The following is a 17,179-nucleotide window of genomic DNA, read 5'->3' as shown; positions in this document are numbered from 1 at the left end:
CACAGGGCTGTTGGGCTTCCACCCTGCCAGCAAGAAACAGCTTTTGCTCACTGGTTAGAGCATGCAGATAGGAAGTTTAGGGAATGTGCTGCCTTTTTTTTTTTTTTCCCTTGGGGAATACTGTGTACACTTAACTGAAGATATTAATTCAATAATACCGTCTTTCTGCAGAGTTCATCCCAGGAAGTGAGAGTCAAGCTTATGGAAAGGAGTTAGAAACTTGCAAACTAATCATTTAAAAAGAAAAAAAAATCCACACTGAAAACTCCTATCTGCACAAATACAAGTTGCTCTGGAGATTCACACGTAGAACTGGTGATGAATTGCACATGGTTTTGGGGAGGCTAACTCTCTTGCTTTTGGTTGCATTGGAAATCTGAAGTTAATGCTCATGAGAAGTAAAATCAGAGAGCGTGGGTTACTCAGTGTGCCTGAAGATCACAGAGGTAGCAGCGAAAAGACAAAACTTCTCTTTGAAGCAGTATCTTCAGCTGTGTCTTATTGTGTGCACTGGGACCTGAGAGCCAACCTGGCAGAAAATGCCAGCTAAAGGTAAATACTTCTTCAATGAAAATGATGACTGCAGGATATCAGACCCACTCTATGAGAAGTACCGCTATACAAGCCAGCAGCATCCACTCCTGCTATTGCTGCTCTTCATTGCAATCATCTTCTGGACTACTCTAATCATAATATTTTTTGTCACTGATGTGAGTATACTTTTTTCTTTGTGTTCGATACTTTCAGAGATGATGAGGAATTGCTAAAATAGCACACAAAACGTTTCTGGCTAAATGATTTTTTGAGCCATATGGTCTCAAAGTTGCAATGTTAAAGAAATCAAGTAATTGCATATGTAATGCTGTATATGTTTTTGAAGAGATAGGGAAGAGAGGAGACAGTGTTGTCAGGCACATGCACAGTTACTATAAGGATTGTTCTTTTCCTTCTTATATGTTATGAACAAATTGTAATCTGTGCTAAACGGTAACTACAATAGTAAATAAATAATAAAGGGGCCAAGGAAGGAATACGAACATAACTTAAAATGTCCTGCATTTCTCATATTTTATTTTTAAGGTCATCTAAGAAATGTAAAGTAATACAGTGATTCATTGGTTATGAATTCCTGAGGTGATTTTTTTTGAAAAGGATTAGTAGATATTCATTCCTTTTTGTTTGTTTGTAATATAAGCACAACAGGAATCTCAAAGTACAACAGGTGATTCGCTGAATCAATAGTTAGTTAGCAAAGATCAGGGATCCTATAGGCATAGGAGAGATGCAGCTTAAAGAATTTTTTGTTGTGTAGCGTAATGTGATTATATGTAAAGAAATTAGGTGTTCTTCTAGCCAGCCCAGTTGACAGCTGGTGAAAAGGGGAGTTGATTTAAAGATGATGTTGTAAAAAGGTAATAAGGAAGCTGTTACAATACTTCATTGCCTTCTAACACTGTTTTCCAAATACCATGCTTCATGATAAAGTGTCTTTAAGTCTCTCTAGCAGCAAACCTAATCTTACCAGTTGCATTTGTATCCCTTTTAGCTTTTATTTCTTAAAAAAGGAAAGTAGTAGCAACACTATTTCTATGTTATAAGTCATCTGTAAAACTTAGGAAAAGAGCTGTTACGCTCCTTTTTAGCAAAGCTTGAACTCCTTAAATGCATTTCTTTGGGGACATCTTCGTTGTACAATATAGCATAGTTAGAACTTAGCTTAAAGGACAAAACCAAAAAGACTAATTTGGGAAATAATAATGGTGGAACTGGGGTAGACAGGGTATCCATAATAGCATTTATTATATTATCTCATCTGTGTGTGTGTGGATATCAGAAAGTGTTAATGCTGCCACAGCTAGACTACTTAGGAACTCAGGTTAGCATATTTTAAAGCTACCTAAGCTGTTTCCAGGACAGTACAGGTGCATTTTCCATTTTTTCTAAAGGGGACATTTAGACCAATATAACACTTTGTTTTGCTTTTGCAGGAAGCACGTTACCATCTTGCCTTCATTATTGCAGTATGTGCTGCTCTTGTCATATTTGCAATCATGTACTTACTTTTATGTATTGAATCCCTATTTCGGAGATGGCTAATGTTGTTTGGAGTTACGATTTGGATTTGCTTCTTAATCATAGGATATGTATCTCTTTTTGAAAAAGAAAATGATTATCAACTGTGGGAACAGGTGTGTATATCTTGTTCATTCAGGTACTTACATAGAACCAGTAGTCAGTATATATGAATGTGTTTGCTTTATTTTTTCTGAATGTTATAACTGCATAATAATTTTTTCTTGAGATTTGAGTTCACTTTCCTAAATTGGTTTATTATAGTAAATTTTAGTTCGTATTCTTTATTATAGTGAAAATACAATTCATCTCAGAAACTTGGATAACTGCATAAATCTATGCAACAATTGCATCTTTAAGTTGTAATTGAATTGTATTTTTATTTAAGATTTTTACTAAATATGAAATGCTATGAATTAATCTTTGAGAGAATTTTTCAGTAATAATACTTACTTTGTTAATTTATGTGGGTCAAAGTGGTGTTCAAGAAATGTATAAAGGACTCTAGAGCTGGGTGTGCCCTAGGGAGCATGTTTTCAAATCAGTAGGAGGGGTGAAGTGAACAATAAGAATTAATGACACATCCTGGCATAGCTGGGTGTGGCTGAAGTTCATTGCTTAGTATCTCTGATCAGAAGACGGGCGATTTCATGATGCCAAAAATATCATAATCTGTAGGAAACTCCTCCTAAACTCTTATAATGTAAACAGAAGAATTTTTAATTAAATAAAAAAAGTACTTTTTATCTTGTTTTACTGACTCTTCCCCTTCCCCTCTTTATTTTAAAAGTAGATATACATTATCAGTTAAAAATCTGATTTGTGTTATGGCTTGGATCCAGCACTCTGTATTTATAGTTGCTGTTCAGTATTTTTGCACTTAAGGAAGATGCTAGGAAGAAACAAAATATACTGTTCTTAACTATAAGTACGAACGTGTAATGAAGCAAGATTTGGCTTTGCTACTTTCAGTGCTGCAAGCCAACATCTTGTGGTGGTGGTGTTGTCACGTGGTAATAATTCGTTAATGTTGGTTTAAAGCCTAAAATACAAGGAAAGCCAAGATTAGAAAGTAGAAGTGAATAGGTTTATTTCAGACTTTTATCTTGAGTTACGAATTTATCACTAATTAAAGCTACCCTATAAATGCAGGTACAACCTTTGCTTGTCCATGCTTATAAAACTATTGCATAGCGTTCAGAACATTGTATGATAAGGGTTGTACATATGGCACAAAAAGGTTTTTTTAGTCCAGCTAAAATAGTAAAGATGAACATGAAAATATTACTTTTGTTGAATGAAAACTTTAGTTGCTTGTTTGTTTGTTTATTGTTGTCCCAACCAAGCTACATATGCTGGCAAAACATTTACGTGCAGACTAGGCCTTCAGACTTCCTTGAAGGAAGCTCATGTCTAGAACGGTACAAGTTGAGTTGCACTGATGAGATGGAGCTGAGCCAGGAACACTGCATTATTTTCGTCTGATCAGGGTTGTTAAGTTTCCATATATATGAGCTAAACACTACAACAAATCTATAAATATGGATTCAAGTTTTATAGACCTTCCTTTTGATCCCTAGCAGTTTAGTGGACCATTATGCATTTTGTAAAATCCGTGCAGCTAAATATGTAGTTAGTGGCAATAATGATTGTTCTCTTGTGTCAGTACCAAGAAGTATTGGCTGGATTTTTGTTTTTTATCAAATATGGAGTAAACATACACACGTGATTAGGTGATGTTAAAATTAGAATAATAACTTGGAGAAGGTGAGAAATCTGATTCTATTCAATGTTGCTATCCTTGCAACACACTTCCTGACAAGTGATGTACAAAGTGCATCTTCAGCTGTTAAGGATGAAGGGCAAGGACAACTGAAAAACTTAAAGGTGATATGTTAAACTGTCTTATCTATGAATCTATAGCTGCTAACTCCCTCAAAGCTTTTAGGACTACCACTGTCCTTATGGTTTTAATTATGCTTTTGAAACTTAAATATTTAATTGTTCATTCTGAAAATGAGCAAGAATCCTGCTACTTCCATCTTTGTTCTGTAGTGATTTTTGGCAGGCACCTAATATGTGTATGTGTGATTCTATATTTTTTTTTTCCCCCTTTCTCTCTCTCTTTCCAAAGGTGCCATTCTTTCTATTCATAATCTTCACAGTTTATACCATGCTGCCCTTTGGGATGAGAGGTGCTGTCATAATTAGTGTTCTTTCTGCCCTCTCCCATATTGTTGTTCTAAGCATTGTGGTAAGCATGACTTCTCAGGAAAATAAGGAATCCATTCTATTTCAGGTAAGGAAATACTACTTGGTTAAGTAATTAAATACCCTAGTTGTGTTACCGTTTGATATTGGCATAACTGTCCTCTTTAGATAAGTTCCAAACTTCCACATGGATGTTTCAGATTCATGGATTTGGAGCTTGGGCCCAATGTGTTTTGCGTGCTTTTCATAAAATTGCCGTTATTTTAATCTATAATGCATTTTGGTTTTCTGACCTAAGTGGAAGAAGAAGAATTATCATCTGAATTTTTTAACTAATTTACTCAAAATATGACAAGCTTTGTCACATCATTCTTCCTAATCTGTGCTGTTTCAGATGGGTCTATCTAACTTCATCTGGCACTGCCTACAGGGTGGATCAAAAGGGCTGTTGCTGCCCTGGGGAGTCAGCAGGGCCTGGGAGTGCTACTGGGTGCTTTCAGGGTTCCCAACACTTGTTAATAGGGTGTGTTCAAAGGAGCACCCCAGCACTTCTGATGCAGGTGTGTCAGACTTCACACAGCATGCTGATTCATGAGTTTGTAGACTAGTTTCTCCTTAAATCGAGCACTGGTGCCTGTGAATAAATGTTAAACGATATAGTAGAATTCTCTGTTTCATTATACTGCTGCATGATCCTACAGGAATGCCTGTGGCTGTGAAAGTTAGCTTATATTTCCCAGGGACATCCTGGCTAATTGTAAGACTATGATTTGGCGTGTGACAGGGTAAGAGAAAAATTGAACGTGGCCTGGGATTGGTTGTTTTTAAGGGACTATCAGGGGTATTAGTGAAGTATCAATGACTGTTCTGCATTAAGTAAATGTTTTTCTTCTTGTGCAGCTACTTGCCAATGCCGTAATTTTTCTGTGTGGTAATTTGATGGGTGCATTTCACAAACGCCAAATGCAGGTTGCTTCATGGGATTTGTACAGATACACATTAAAGTGCATTCAGGTCCGAATGAAACTGAAGATTGAAAAGAGGCAACAAGTGAGTGAACTAATTCAAATTATAGATTGCTTTCATTTCTAAAGTCTGTCTATAATTTTATAAGTTGGTGACTAATGCATGTTGAAAGGCTTGGTCCAATCTTTGTGATACCCACCTAATGTCAAAAATAAAAATTCTGCCTTTGTAACAAAAGAAGGAAGTTAAAGGGAGGAAGCTGTTCTCTGTGGCTTGTCTATATGAAAATCACAGTATTTATAACAGGAATGTAATTGCCAGTTATTTTAGTTACTTTTTTCCTGGTATAGAATGTTAACTGGGACTGGCCCAAGGTAACTTAAAAGAACATACCCTTAGTGACCTGAAAAATACTTGGAAAGTAATTTCAGCAGTTAGTGTCATGCTTCTCTTGCATTTTTTTATTTTGAATTCTGAAGTGTTATTTGTTCTTGTATTTTCTTGTCTCAGAAACTATTTTTCTTTTGCTAGAAGGAGAAAATTGGAGCCTAAGGGATAAAAAGAAATCATATAATAGATTACAGTATTCGAGTATGACATCGTTTATTTCCGTAAACTCCAGTGGTTTTTAAATAATAAGCAAGGAACATGAAGTTCTTACCGAGGAAGAATTGTAAAGAAGTTTTCAGTCAAAAGCTGAAACTAGGGTGCTTTTCCTCTTTTATCCTGGTATAAGTAGGGTTAAGAACAGCAGCTCTAGAAGGCTGATGTGTACAGAGTTCTTTGCCCACCAGTAATTAGATAAAAGGAAGGGGCTGAAAAGATCAAATTAAAAAGAAGAAAATGCTGTACTGCTAGTGCGATCTGTCCGCTGATGCTAATTTTGTGAGATTAGGTGACAAATCTGCATGAAAGTCCTGGTAGAATTTCCTCACATAGCAGCCAGGGAAACGTCTGATCAGCTTACACAGGCAGAGTGTTCTCATTTTTTGGGCTATGTGGTAATTTGGGGGTTTTATGGTTGCTTGTTTGAAGTGTAGGTGTGCTTAAGTCTATGGACAGCTTTCTTTTCATCTGTGTTGTAATTTGTCACACAATTTTGAGTCTCCTTTTTGGCACCCGCTTTTTCTCTGTGAAAACAATATGAAAAACGCGGTTCAGGGTTTATCATCACTTGCTTGAAAACTGTGTAATGTGTCAGCCTCAAATGGTCCTGTTACATTCACTGGCACTCTGCTGTCAGTTTAAATTGTTCCCCAGGTTGACTCCTCTGCTATTAAAATGCAAGAGGAGGGGAAGGAGGTGTTTTTGCTTCTGGGGACAGTCTCAAACTAAACTGCTGTCTACACCTAGTGTAGGCCAGTACTTGATGCTCAAAGACTCCCTCTTCCCACTGTGACCCCAAGGCATTTCTTTTTGGTGGCAGGCACTGGTTAAGTAACCCTGGCAGCTTACTGCCATCTGTATACTGCTGCATCGGGTATTCAGGAAAAGGGGACAAAGATTTGGTCCAAAGGGGCAGCATCTTATTCAGTTACGCAATGTGTTGACCTTGCTGGCGATCTCATCTGAAAAAGTTCCTGCTTGTAGCTGCTCCATGCAGTCTTTCCTCTTCTGTGGTGACTCTGTCTCTGGGGCGGTAAAGTACTCTCTTTGTCTTCCTCTTCTGCCCAGCAGCTTAGCAGGGTCTTCTTTGAAGAATGGGCTTTTAAGTCAAAGCCAGTGTAAAACAGTGCACTGAATTGTCAAACAATGTGAGTGGTTTTTGAAGAATCTGTATTCTCACTCAGTTCAAAAGACTTTATTTCAGTGGCATCAGTTCCTTGTTCATTTAAGGTATAGCAGCATGTTGTCGACACTTTTGTATCTGCTGCTGGTTTTCCAACATTTGAGAATTCACAAGTGTTTTTAATGCTGCATAGATTGTTCGTTACAGAATATAAGCTTTTACCAGAAGCTTTATCAGGTGATGCTAAGACAACCCTGAGATTGGTGGACAAAATAAGTTTTTATTTATCCAGAAACTGTAGTACTGAATACTGAATTTTTGTGTGTTTCATGGTTACAGAGAGCTGTCACATCTAGATCACAAGGAACAAAAGAAAAAATATGCAACACCCTTACTTAACTGTAAAATTGGTGATTTTGAGAATAGACATGTTAAAAGTCTCTTCCGGAAAACCTGACATGCATCACTCAAAAGCTATTTGAATAAAGGTGTTGTTTTGTTGGGTTTGGTTGTTTTTTTTCAGTCCTTCTTGCAGTCGCTAAAATCCTACAGTTTTAAATTTACTGTTAAGAATTTTGCATCATTAATCACATTTCCCCGCCCCCCCTTTTAGGAGAATTTGCTTTTATCCATACTGCCAGCTCATATCTCTATGGAAATGAAGCTAGCAATCATAGAGCGACTAAAGGAAACTAATGATAATAGGCAAATGCATGACAACAACTTCCACAGTCTATATGTAAAAAGGCACCAAAATGTTAGGTAAGTGGAAACTCTAGAAGTCATTGTATTAATGTAAGCTGCTGATTCTTAACAGTGTGTATGGTCCAGTGAAATTAAAATTTGGATGTGGACTTTCAGGCTGAAGTGAGCTTCTTTCCTGTAGTAGGAAGATAACGTGTCTTGAACTGATGTGCTGTCTTCTAAATCGGTTGAGATACTTGAACTCTTTTTTCTGGAGCTGTTTTCCAGAGAGAGATGCTTTCTATTAAACACATTTTAATATTTAAGCTGACTGTGGAACAGATATAGCTTCATGTTTCGATTATGTTGTTTTTTCCTTTTGTTCTTGTCTAGCATTCTTTATGCAGACATTGTAGGATTTACTCGCCTTGCCAGTGACTGCTCTCCTAAAGAACTAGTAGTGATGCTGAATGAACTTTTTGGAAAGTTTGATCAGATTGCAAAGGTAGGTGCTGCAGGTTTTTTGTGTAGTAGGGATAAAGGCCACCATTGGGAAAAAAAAAAATAGAAGTCTTTTCCACAAGAGAGAAGGCAGTTGGTGTTAGTGTTTCTGAAGTCAGGAAGCGAAGACTGCTTTGGCTTTAAAGCTAACTAGCTAAATCACATTAAAACAAAATTGGAAACAAAATGGGAAATTTAGCAAATTGTTACAGTCATTCCAGTTCTTGAGTCTGTAGGTTTATATGTATTGTTCAGGGAATTGTCTGATGACAATAAATGATTGTAAAAAGGCAGTAAGAGGTACTGTATACACAAGCTCTATTGAGGAGCTTTGAGGTGTTCAGTTAGAAGGACTGTTTGTTTGCCTTACAAATGGAGAACTCTCAGGCACACATTTAAATTTGTAGATTCATTCACATTGCATCAGACCAAGGAGTTCTTTAGCTCAGGATTAATAATTAGTAATGGATACCTTCAGAAAAGTGTAAGAATGGGAAGTAGATTTAAATGGTCCCTATTAAGAGATACTCTCACTACTGACCCTTCAGGCTGGCAGTAGTTCTTAGCACTTCCAAGTGCTGCTTGAGGTTATTTTCTTTGCAACTGTAATCATAGACGCCGTTTTTGAGTTCTCAGATTACTGGGACTGTATCATACACATGTTTGCGTGACTGACTCTGCACAATGATTTCTGTTAGCCTCTAAAACTCACCCTAATCTTGCATATATGTTCTGTCACATCCATTGATTTTTCTGTTGGTATTATGAGGCAATTATGGCTTTAGGAAAATAAACACTGCATTTTATTGCATCCTGTGTGACATCAAAAAAACAAATACCAACCCAAATTCTGATTCCAGAAATTTAGCATTCGTAAAGCATAAGTCAAGACTAGTGACTACCTATCAAAATTTTCCATGGTTTAAAGATGTTGGTTTGATTTCAAAATTGACTATATTTGCATATACTGAATGCAAATTAGAAAATTAATGGACTTGGAAATTTTTGGTTTTCTGAAATTCTAAAAATTCTTCAGAAAAAAGTAGGAAAACTGTAAAATTGTTAATCTAGCAGAGTCAAATTGCTTTAATTAAACCTTTATGGATGTTATTGAATACATTCTTAAATATATCACTGATTAAAAGCTGGTTAAAATCCTAGTTAACTTTTTTGACTAAATGACATTGCTAATCTTTGTATTTATATGAATTCAGTTGCTGTTTAAACTTCAAGTACTGGCAAATAAGAGAGTCATACACTAACTGTATTGTAATTACATTGTTGTGAAGCAGCCATTAAGAACACACAGAATGAGTCATGTCATAGTTGCCACAAGCTTTTTATACCACAGTAGAAGCTGAGGTTAAAGACACTTGATCATTTTTTGCAACTGTTCCTCAGACACAAAAATAGAAAAGATTCCAGATTGAGTGATACGTTTTCTCACTCCTGTCTGCAAATTGCATTATTTAAAAAAAAGTCTGGGTTTAGTGAGTCAAGGTCTTTTGCAACTCTGTGGTTGAGCTGTAAGAAGAGATTCCTGCTTTTTGTACTGTTTTTGTTCTGCCGGGGAATATTGTCAGTCATCTTTTCCATAATGTAAAAATGTTGGCGGCTCAGATTTACCTAATGAAAGTCAAGGGCTAACCTGGATACTGAGCTGGATACTGAAGTCTAACAGCTCTGATCTAGGGCTAGGTTCCCCTGCTAATCTGTGAAACTGAAGTGGAGCTATCTAAGCTTGTCACTTGCTGCTGTGCTCAGAACCTACCGGATGGCTTAAGATGGTTGAGAATGATGGATGTTCTCTTAAGGCTCCGATGGATGAAGGAGAACAGCTTAGTTTGCTAAATTGCCACTGATTTGGGCTGATTTTGGAGATGATTGAAGAATTGCTGGGCTGTTCCCACAGCAGGGAGGGTTGGGCACCTGAAGGTGTCAGCTGGCCCAAATTAAACCATCTCTACTCATCAGTCCAACACTGTACAGCCTCACAGAATTAGCCCTGGCTTGCTTGTCACCTTTGTAGTTAAAATTCTTCAGTCATGTTTTAATGAAAAACAGTATGAGGAGCTTTTTGCTCTTCCCTTTTCCTATCTCCAGCCAGTCATGGCCAGCAGTATCCTCTGTTGCACAGTTAGGAAAAAGTTTTCTGCTGCCAGAGAGTATTGCAGGGTTTTTATTAGCGATAGCAAACTGCAGTGTGTGCTGGCTTCCTCTTCAGTCATATTTGAAACAAAACCCCCCATTTTGCTTCTGCAAAGCTACTAGGTTGGGCATCTTAATTCCTCACTTCTACCTAAGTTCTGTGCAGGTTTTACTACACTGCACAATCTTACTTATTGAGGCTGCCATGGAAAAATTGAGGAAAAGGTGAACAAACTGCCTATAATTCAGATGTTAATAAAGATGAAGATTAAAAGACAGATGAGTAGATTTCATCCTTTAGATGGTAAATTCTGTGACTTTTTTATTTATTTATGTTTTCTCAATTGTACACTGTTCCAAGAATAAAGTCAGAAACTAGTAAGATGATTTTATTTCAGAAATGCTTGAGGTGATCATTTCTGTTACCTCCAGTAAGCAATGCCCAGGTATTTAGATGTGGAAAAACAGAAGTAAACTTTGCTTCAACAAGGACTGAGTGAAGCCTGACTTTTTTTCTCGAAATGATACAGACAAGTCCTAGTTTTGATGTCATTAGCCTACTTGCAGTCCTTTTTTTCCTGTTAATTATATTTGCTATAATTTCACAGGAGAATGAATGCATGAGAATAAAAATCCTGGGAGACTGTTACTATTGTGTCTCAGGCCTACCTGTGTCCTTACCAGTTCATGCCAGGAACTGTGTTAAAATGGGACTCGACATGTGTGAAGCGATAAAGTAAGTATAGCACAGAAGACTTTTTAATGTATCGAGGCTATGAAGATACGGAATAAAGTAATTCTTAGTTTTCCTGTCACATTCAAAGTGTATTTATTAGCTGCAGTTGGATAGTTATGCATTAGGTCATAAGTTTGTCTCTTGTCTTGTCATAAGTGTGGCTTATGCTCTAATACCCTCCTCCCTCCATAGACAGGTGAGAGAAGCCACAGGAGTGGATATCAACATGAGGGTTGGTATTCATTCTGGGAACGTGCTGTGCGGTGTGATCGGCCTTCGGAAGTGGCAGTATGATGTCTGGTCACATGACGTGTCCTTAGCAAACCGCATGGAGTCTGCGGGCGTACCTGGGTGAGGATCTTCCTTGTCACTGCTGATTCACTCTGTCATCATGGTTTTCATAAGCCTGGTTTATGAGTCTGGAATTTGTAACTGTGCCATGACACAAATCCTCATAATGGGATGATGAAAATAGGACAAATGTGTACTTACCAGAGCTGTAAAATGTTGGTATTTTCTGATTCTGTTTGCAATGAACCATAAAATTGTGTTCTTAGGCAAGCAACTGCTTCTTGACTTTCCTGTCATTGAAAAAATCTTGTGCATGTTCTTAGGCAAGCAACTGCTTCTTGACTTTCCTGTCATTGAAAAAATCTTGTGCGTCTTGAGCAGTGCATTATGCTGATAGATAATTCATGTTGTGCACAGGGATAATACTATAGTCTTAAGTTTAGCTAAAGAATATATATGCTACTTATGTTGACAAGGCAAAGCCATTTCTGTTAATATATTGATTTATATTAGTTCTGTATTGACTCTCCAAAAACACAAGCAACTCAGAAATTAAAATGCAGCCTGATGAGGAGCATCCAAGCAAGGAGAGTTTGGAGCTGTTGGTTGTTGCATTTGTCATGGGCAGAATGGGAAGGAAAGTGAGTGGTCCTGAGTGGAAGAGCTGAGGCAAAGCAGTAATGTAACTTGCCATGTCTGCTCAGCAGTGCCGTGGTTTGGGTCTGAGGTTGATATTCATGCTGCCTTTTTTAAGATGCTTGTTGGAAAGAACAAATAGCAATGTTTTTTAAAAGCACCAGCACTTTGTATTTTCCTCATTTAGGAAAGTATACTTTTGTTTTCAAGTTGAACTTGGGGATTAGAATTCAGCTAAGAAACTTTTTGTTTTGGTAGTCTGCACCAAAACAGACCATATTAAGAGGTTTCCATTTTTCCATTCCCAAATGAGACCGCAATTTTGTAGGTTCCTGGTAGTTTGTGCAAATTAATAGTTACTAATTGAATAGCATTCATGTGGATATATGTTTAAGCATTAAAGTATTGGTTTATTTTGGGAAGTGATTCTAACCAGTGGCATTATAGGTTTCTTGTTATTTCTGTGCCTCAGACAGCTTTTATGTACATGCTTGTAACTTAAAAATTAATTTCTGCAAAGTGATAAGGGGATATGAATATTAAATTATTTTCTTGCATTGGTGACCGAAACAGAAAGAAGACTAACTGGAGCTTGGTCAACAGCTGTGATACACATTGAGTGTTTTAGTATGCTGACTCAGCATGATTAAACAGGAATACAGAGTTGTAAATGTTCTTTTGTTGATAAAGCAAACAACGTGGCTCTGAATATGGCACAAAACCATGCTTTTCTTAGTTGCGTTTAGGACCACTGCCTAATCATGAAAACTTTGATTACTCCATTATGTTCTTCATGCTCATATTTGATAATCTGTTGAAGAATAAAGCTGGTTTAAGTTGGCTTGCTGATTCAGAAATGTTAGACTTAATACTTCCTTTATCTATGCATGCCTAGCGCTCGCTTATCATGTGTTTCAAAACTAGCCAGAGGAAACCTTCTACTTGTGGAAGACTGAGCCTCACAGAGAGGAAGGTTTTCTGTTCATTATGCAAATGTTATGTCACATTTGTTTCTTGTTTGTGGAAAAATGATGTCTGGGATGCCCCATTCCAATGTTACTAGTCCTGCTCCTTTGGAAGCAGACGTTTTGTCATGAGGAACAGTTTGAGGTTTTTATTTAAAATAGGAAATATGTCTGTTTTGGGTTTCTGTAAATGAAGGCATTCTAAAGACTTTTGAAAGGATGCAGGGGAACTTCTAGCTTTATAAATATTTTATGTCCATTGACAGATTATCCTTGTTCATCTTCTTTATGATTTTAAGAATTACTTGCATTCATAACAACATAATAACACTAGTGAAGCAGAAAGGAGTAGCATAAAACCAAAATTACAAATGCATTTATGACCAATTCTCTCTAATATGTATATGCCTGAAAGATCAGAACATGTTATTCTCAGGCCTGTTAGCATAGGAAATTGAGTGCAGTGTCTTAGGCATTCTGTACTAGCATGGTAAGTGTAATAGTGCATGTTACAGCTTGCCTTTGAGAGGCAGCTTTAGTGGTAGCAGCTTTTGGCTATGTGCTGATCCTGGAATCCAGTAAGCATTAGTAACTGCTGAGAAATCATCAGCATAGCAATTTAAGTGGAAGGAAGTTTGCAGTAAGATCTGAAATGTACTACGGCAGCATGTGATTTGGGGAAGAGGGGAGAGGAAGCTTGGTAAAATGGAAAATGGTTGATAGCAAACAAATGTACAGCCTTTTGAGAGAAGTGGAAAACTACAGAAAACTTGCTGCAGTATATGACTTTTAAGGTTTAGTTAATACAGGCATCACCCAGTATGCCTGAGTCTCTATAGGAGAAAATGATGCTTTAGAGCAAGCTTTAAAATTTCAGATTTGAAGGTTCACCTTGGTCGCATAATCACATAATCAAGGTAGCAATTAAAAAAACAGGTTTTTGAGACGATTACCGGTAAACAAATGAAAACATGCATCCTCTATGTTTCAAAAGTCTTACCTTTTGTCTCCAAAAGTATTGAGTTTTTTGTTCTTCCTGGTGGGAAGCCACAGCCAGTGGTCTCCAGATCATGGCTAAATTATCTTCAGGCAAACCTACATGCAGCATAAGGAAGTAGAGGCAGATGGGACAGTGATCTCCTTGCTCTCTGTAGTTAGGCAGGAGTGCTGCACACTGTCAGCTTCCATTCTGGAAATGTTCTGTTCCCAGCTCTGTGCTAAAGGATTGTAGGATTGACAGCACAGTGGTTAACCCTCCGTGCCAAAGAAAAGTGAGAAAAGCTGTGGGAAGATGAACAATGAGAAAGCAGAATATAAGAAAAGAAATGCTATTTTATGAACACACTCCAGTCTCCTGTTGAAAAGTTCTATGGAAAGATATTACTTGTAATTTCTATGGAAATACATGATTTGGGATACTGAACTAAGTAATGTTTAAGGGAAAGAGTGAATGCGTACAGAAAAATACTAGTTGCTCCCCTTAGAAGTGTGTTCCTGTGTTACACTCTCCTCTGATTGTTCCAGTCAGAAGGACAGACTTTCAAAATTGTTCTCCTAGTTGACAAAAAACCTTTTCCAGCCTTTTTTTCCCAGACTTTGTAACCATCTCCTCCACTCCTCATGCATTTCTAGCATGAGACAGTTCTTGCTTGTGGGTTTTTTGTGAGCTTTCTTTCCCTGCAGCTCTTGCTATCTGAAACAACCTGTCTGTGAGTGAGTCTGTTTTGTCAGTCATCAGATCCCCTTTGATTGCATTTCTTCTTGTTTCTTATATGTCTCTGCTTGTTCCACTTTAATTTTATTCTGATACTATCTCATTCTGGGATGTGTATTTTAGCATACTGGCTGTGAAAGATGTGCAACAAAGAACTGCAGTAAAGGATTGCAAATGCGGTTTTAAGTACTGGCAGGATTTTGCAGTTGGCTGCCAAAGCAAAAGACGGCTGAAAAGCAAAAATGTCAGCAGTGGCCACTGAAGTGTAAATGAAATGCTTAATGTGACCTTCCTGTAAGTGTTTGGGTCTCTTGTTCTTTCCCCCCTTCTCAGCCGCGTACACATCACTGAAGCAACCTTAAATCACCTAGGCAAAGCTTATGAAGTAGAAGAAGGGAATGGACACCTGAGGGATCCTTACCTTGAATCCATGAATATCAAAACCTACTTAGTGGTTGATCCAAGGGTATGTGTACATTTTTAAACGTGTATGTTTATTCAAATATATACATACATTTTGAGTAAATAGGGTCTGTGGTGCATCCACCTTTTTAATTTGGGAACAGAATTAAAGCACGGTGTGAGTCATCTGAGTAGCTTGGATTTGGGACTTCAGATCTGAAGGCACATCCTACTGTTTTGTGACATGTCTATTAGCTTGAAGGTAATAAGTGTTATGCTGAAACCTCTTATGTGGACCACTTAGAGTAAAAATACGTATTTGACTATGTACTTCTGTGAAGTGTCTCTCTCACAAATCCAGGTCAAAAGGTGGGATGAAGTCATGAAAGAATAGCTGTGCTGTGTGGCCATACATAAAATACTCCCTGTAAATTAGCTTCTGACTACTTCTTCCTCACTATCTTAGATGTGAGATTCACCTTCTTTTCAAGGTGTAAAGTTAGCAATGGTTGGTTGCCCTTCTAGAGCCTGGTAATTGCAAGCACCTGGAGTATCACTATTTTAAATCAGCTTGTGTGTAATGAGTAAAATATTTCCAATTACAAACTACTTTCAGGATCTTTACAGGAAGGAACAGTATAGAGACACTTTTAATTAGCAAGAACTCAGTCTTATGTTTGAGCATGTTTTATATACTCAACACTGCAACCACCCCACCCCACCCCCCTTACATGTACACAGCACATATTCTCAGAATGAGGTTCTAAGTCTACTGAAGTGGTCCATGCTCACTTGAAGATACCTGTGAAATGTTAGAGAACAACCATTCACTGATGTATTGGTTTATTCTGTAGTTTTAGCTTCCTTGCAGACCCACAAGGGTATTGCTGTATACCCTGTATGCACTGCCTGACTCTTCACCTGTGACGCAGGGATATAATCTAATGTAGAGTCTGTAATTTGTGGGATATTCTGCTAACCACTGTTTTGATACGCCCTAGCTCAGGAATTGGGAATCCTTTCCCCCTGCTGTTGTGCTGACTGCAAGGAAATCCTGCGGTCTCTTGCATCATTGTAAATAAACCAGGAAGTTTGAATGTTGCAGTGAAGTTACAAGTAAAGGCTTGTAGAAGCAGCTGAAGCAAATTTATTATGTCATGATTTACTTTAGCTCACATTAATTAAATGAGATAAAGGAATTGAGGTTGGCCGACACATTGCTGATGTGTTTAGAGTCCTACTGAATAGCTAGCTTGTGTAGTCCTAAACGACTCAAATTCACAGAGCTTCATTTCTTTGTAATTTGTATAATTTTCTGTTTTCTACATGAGTGTGTTTTTTCTGTTAGTCCAAACAAAGCGTATCAAATAATCATCTCCCTAAAACAAGAGTTAATGATGGGCTAAAGATGCGAGCATCTGTCCGGATGACACGTTACTTAGAGTCCTGGGGAGCAGCCAGGCCCTTTGCCCACCTGAACCACAGAGAAAGCGTGAGCAGCGACTCTTCAAGTTCACAAGGAAGGCGAAGAAAGGTGAGCTTTGAAGTAGCGATTGTCATCCTACAATTGCAAACTCCTCCTTGTGTCTATGGTGTGAAACTTGAAATCTAATAGGTTTTAGTGGCTGAATTTCTGCTGTTGCTCTTGGTGTTGAATGTGTACACAGAACTAAGACGGTATCTGTGCAACAACTATTTCTGTTAGAACTGAAGAGTATTAAACTCTGCCAATCGCTAGTATACTATACTCATAGTAACCTTCAAAGTAAAACTTTGAAACTATCTTTTTTTTTTTTCCTTGACATTTTTCCATCTTGAGGTCTTGCTCGATACATGTAGTTTTAGAAAAAGTATAACTTATCCCAGATACCAGCTGCGCTCCACACTTTCTTCAAATGTATAGAAAACAAATAGTCCCTCCACATGCTCTGCCTGCAAACCGATTTTATCAGTAAAGAATTTTTAAGATTATGAATTCTTAGGATTTTTAAGATTTTAAAATTTAAGGAAACTCATTTTTTCCTTCCATCTGCCCTTCCTGAAAGCTGAAAGGCGGAGACATGCGTGCTTTTAGCTGTGCTTCTAGAGGCACAGCAAGGCTGAACTACTCTTTGTGGACAGAT

At 37.6% G+C, this 17,179-nt stretch overlaps 1 protein-coding gene across 1 annotated transcript in view; it reads left to right on the top strand.

Moving 5' to 3' along the window:
- Window positions 1–539: 539 nt before the first annotated feature.
- ADCY7 (adenylate cyclase 7) overlaps window positions 540–17,179 on the top strand; it is a 31,153-nt gene continuing 14,513 nt past the window's right edge. The window contains exons 1-10 of the mRNA XM_086468858.1: window positions 540–710; window positions 1,989–2,189; window positions 4,208–4,372; window positions 5,185–5,334; window positions 7,593–7,741; window positions 8,057–8,168; window positions 10,921–11,048; window positions 11,241–11,399; window positions 14,988–15,120; window positions 16,405–16,590. Coding sequence (XP_086324984.1) covers window positions 540–710; window positions 1,989–2,189; window positions 4,208–4,372; window positions 5,185–5,334; window positions 7,593–7,741; window positions 8,057–8,168; window positions 10,921–11,048; window positions 11,241–11,399; window positions 14,988–15,120; window positions 16,405–16,590 — 1,554 coding nt within the window. The remainder of the gene's footprint in view (window positions 711–1,988; window positions 2,190–4,207; window positions 4,373–5,184; window positions 5,335–7,592; window positions 7,742–8,056; window positions 8,169–10,920; window positions 11,049–11,240; window positions 11,400–14,987; window positions 15,121–16,404; window positions 16,591–17,179) is intronic.

This window comes from Leptosomus discolor, chromosome 8 (genome assembly GCF_034619465.1).
Source record: "Leptosomus discolor isolate bLepDis1 chromosome 8, bLepDis1.hap2, whole genome shotgun sequence".
Lineage (NCBI taxonomy): Eukaryota > Metazoa > Chordata > Aves > Leptosomiformes > Leptosomidae > Leptosomus > Leptosomus discolor.
Note: the sequence above shows the minus strand (reverse complement) of the source record. Positions and strands in the feature narration are given on the sequence as shown.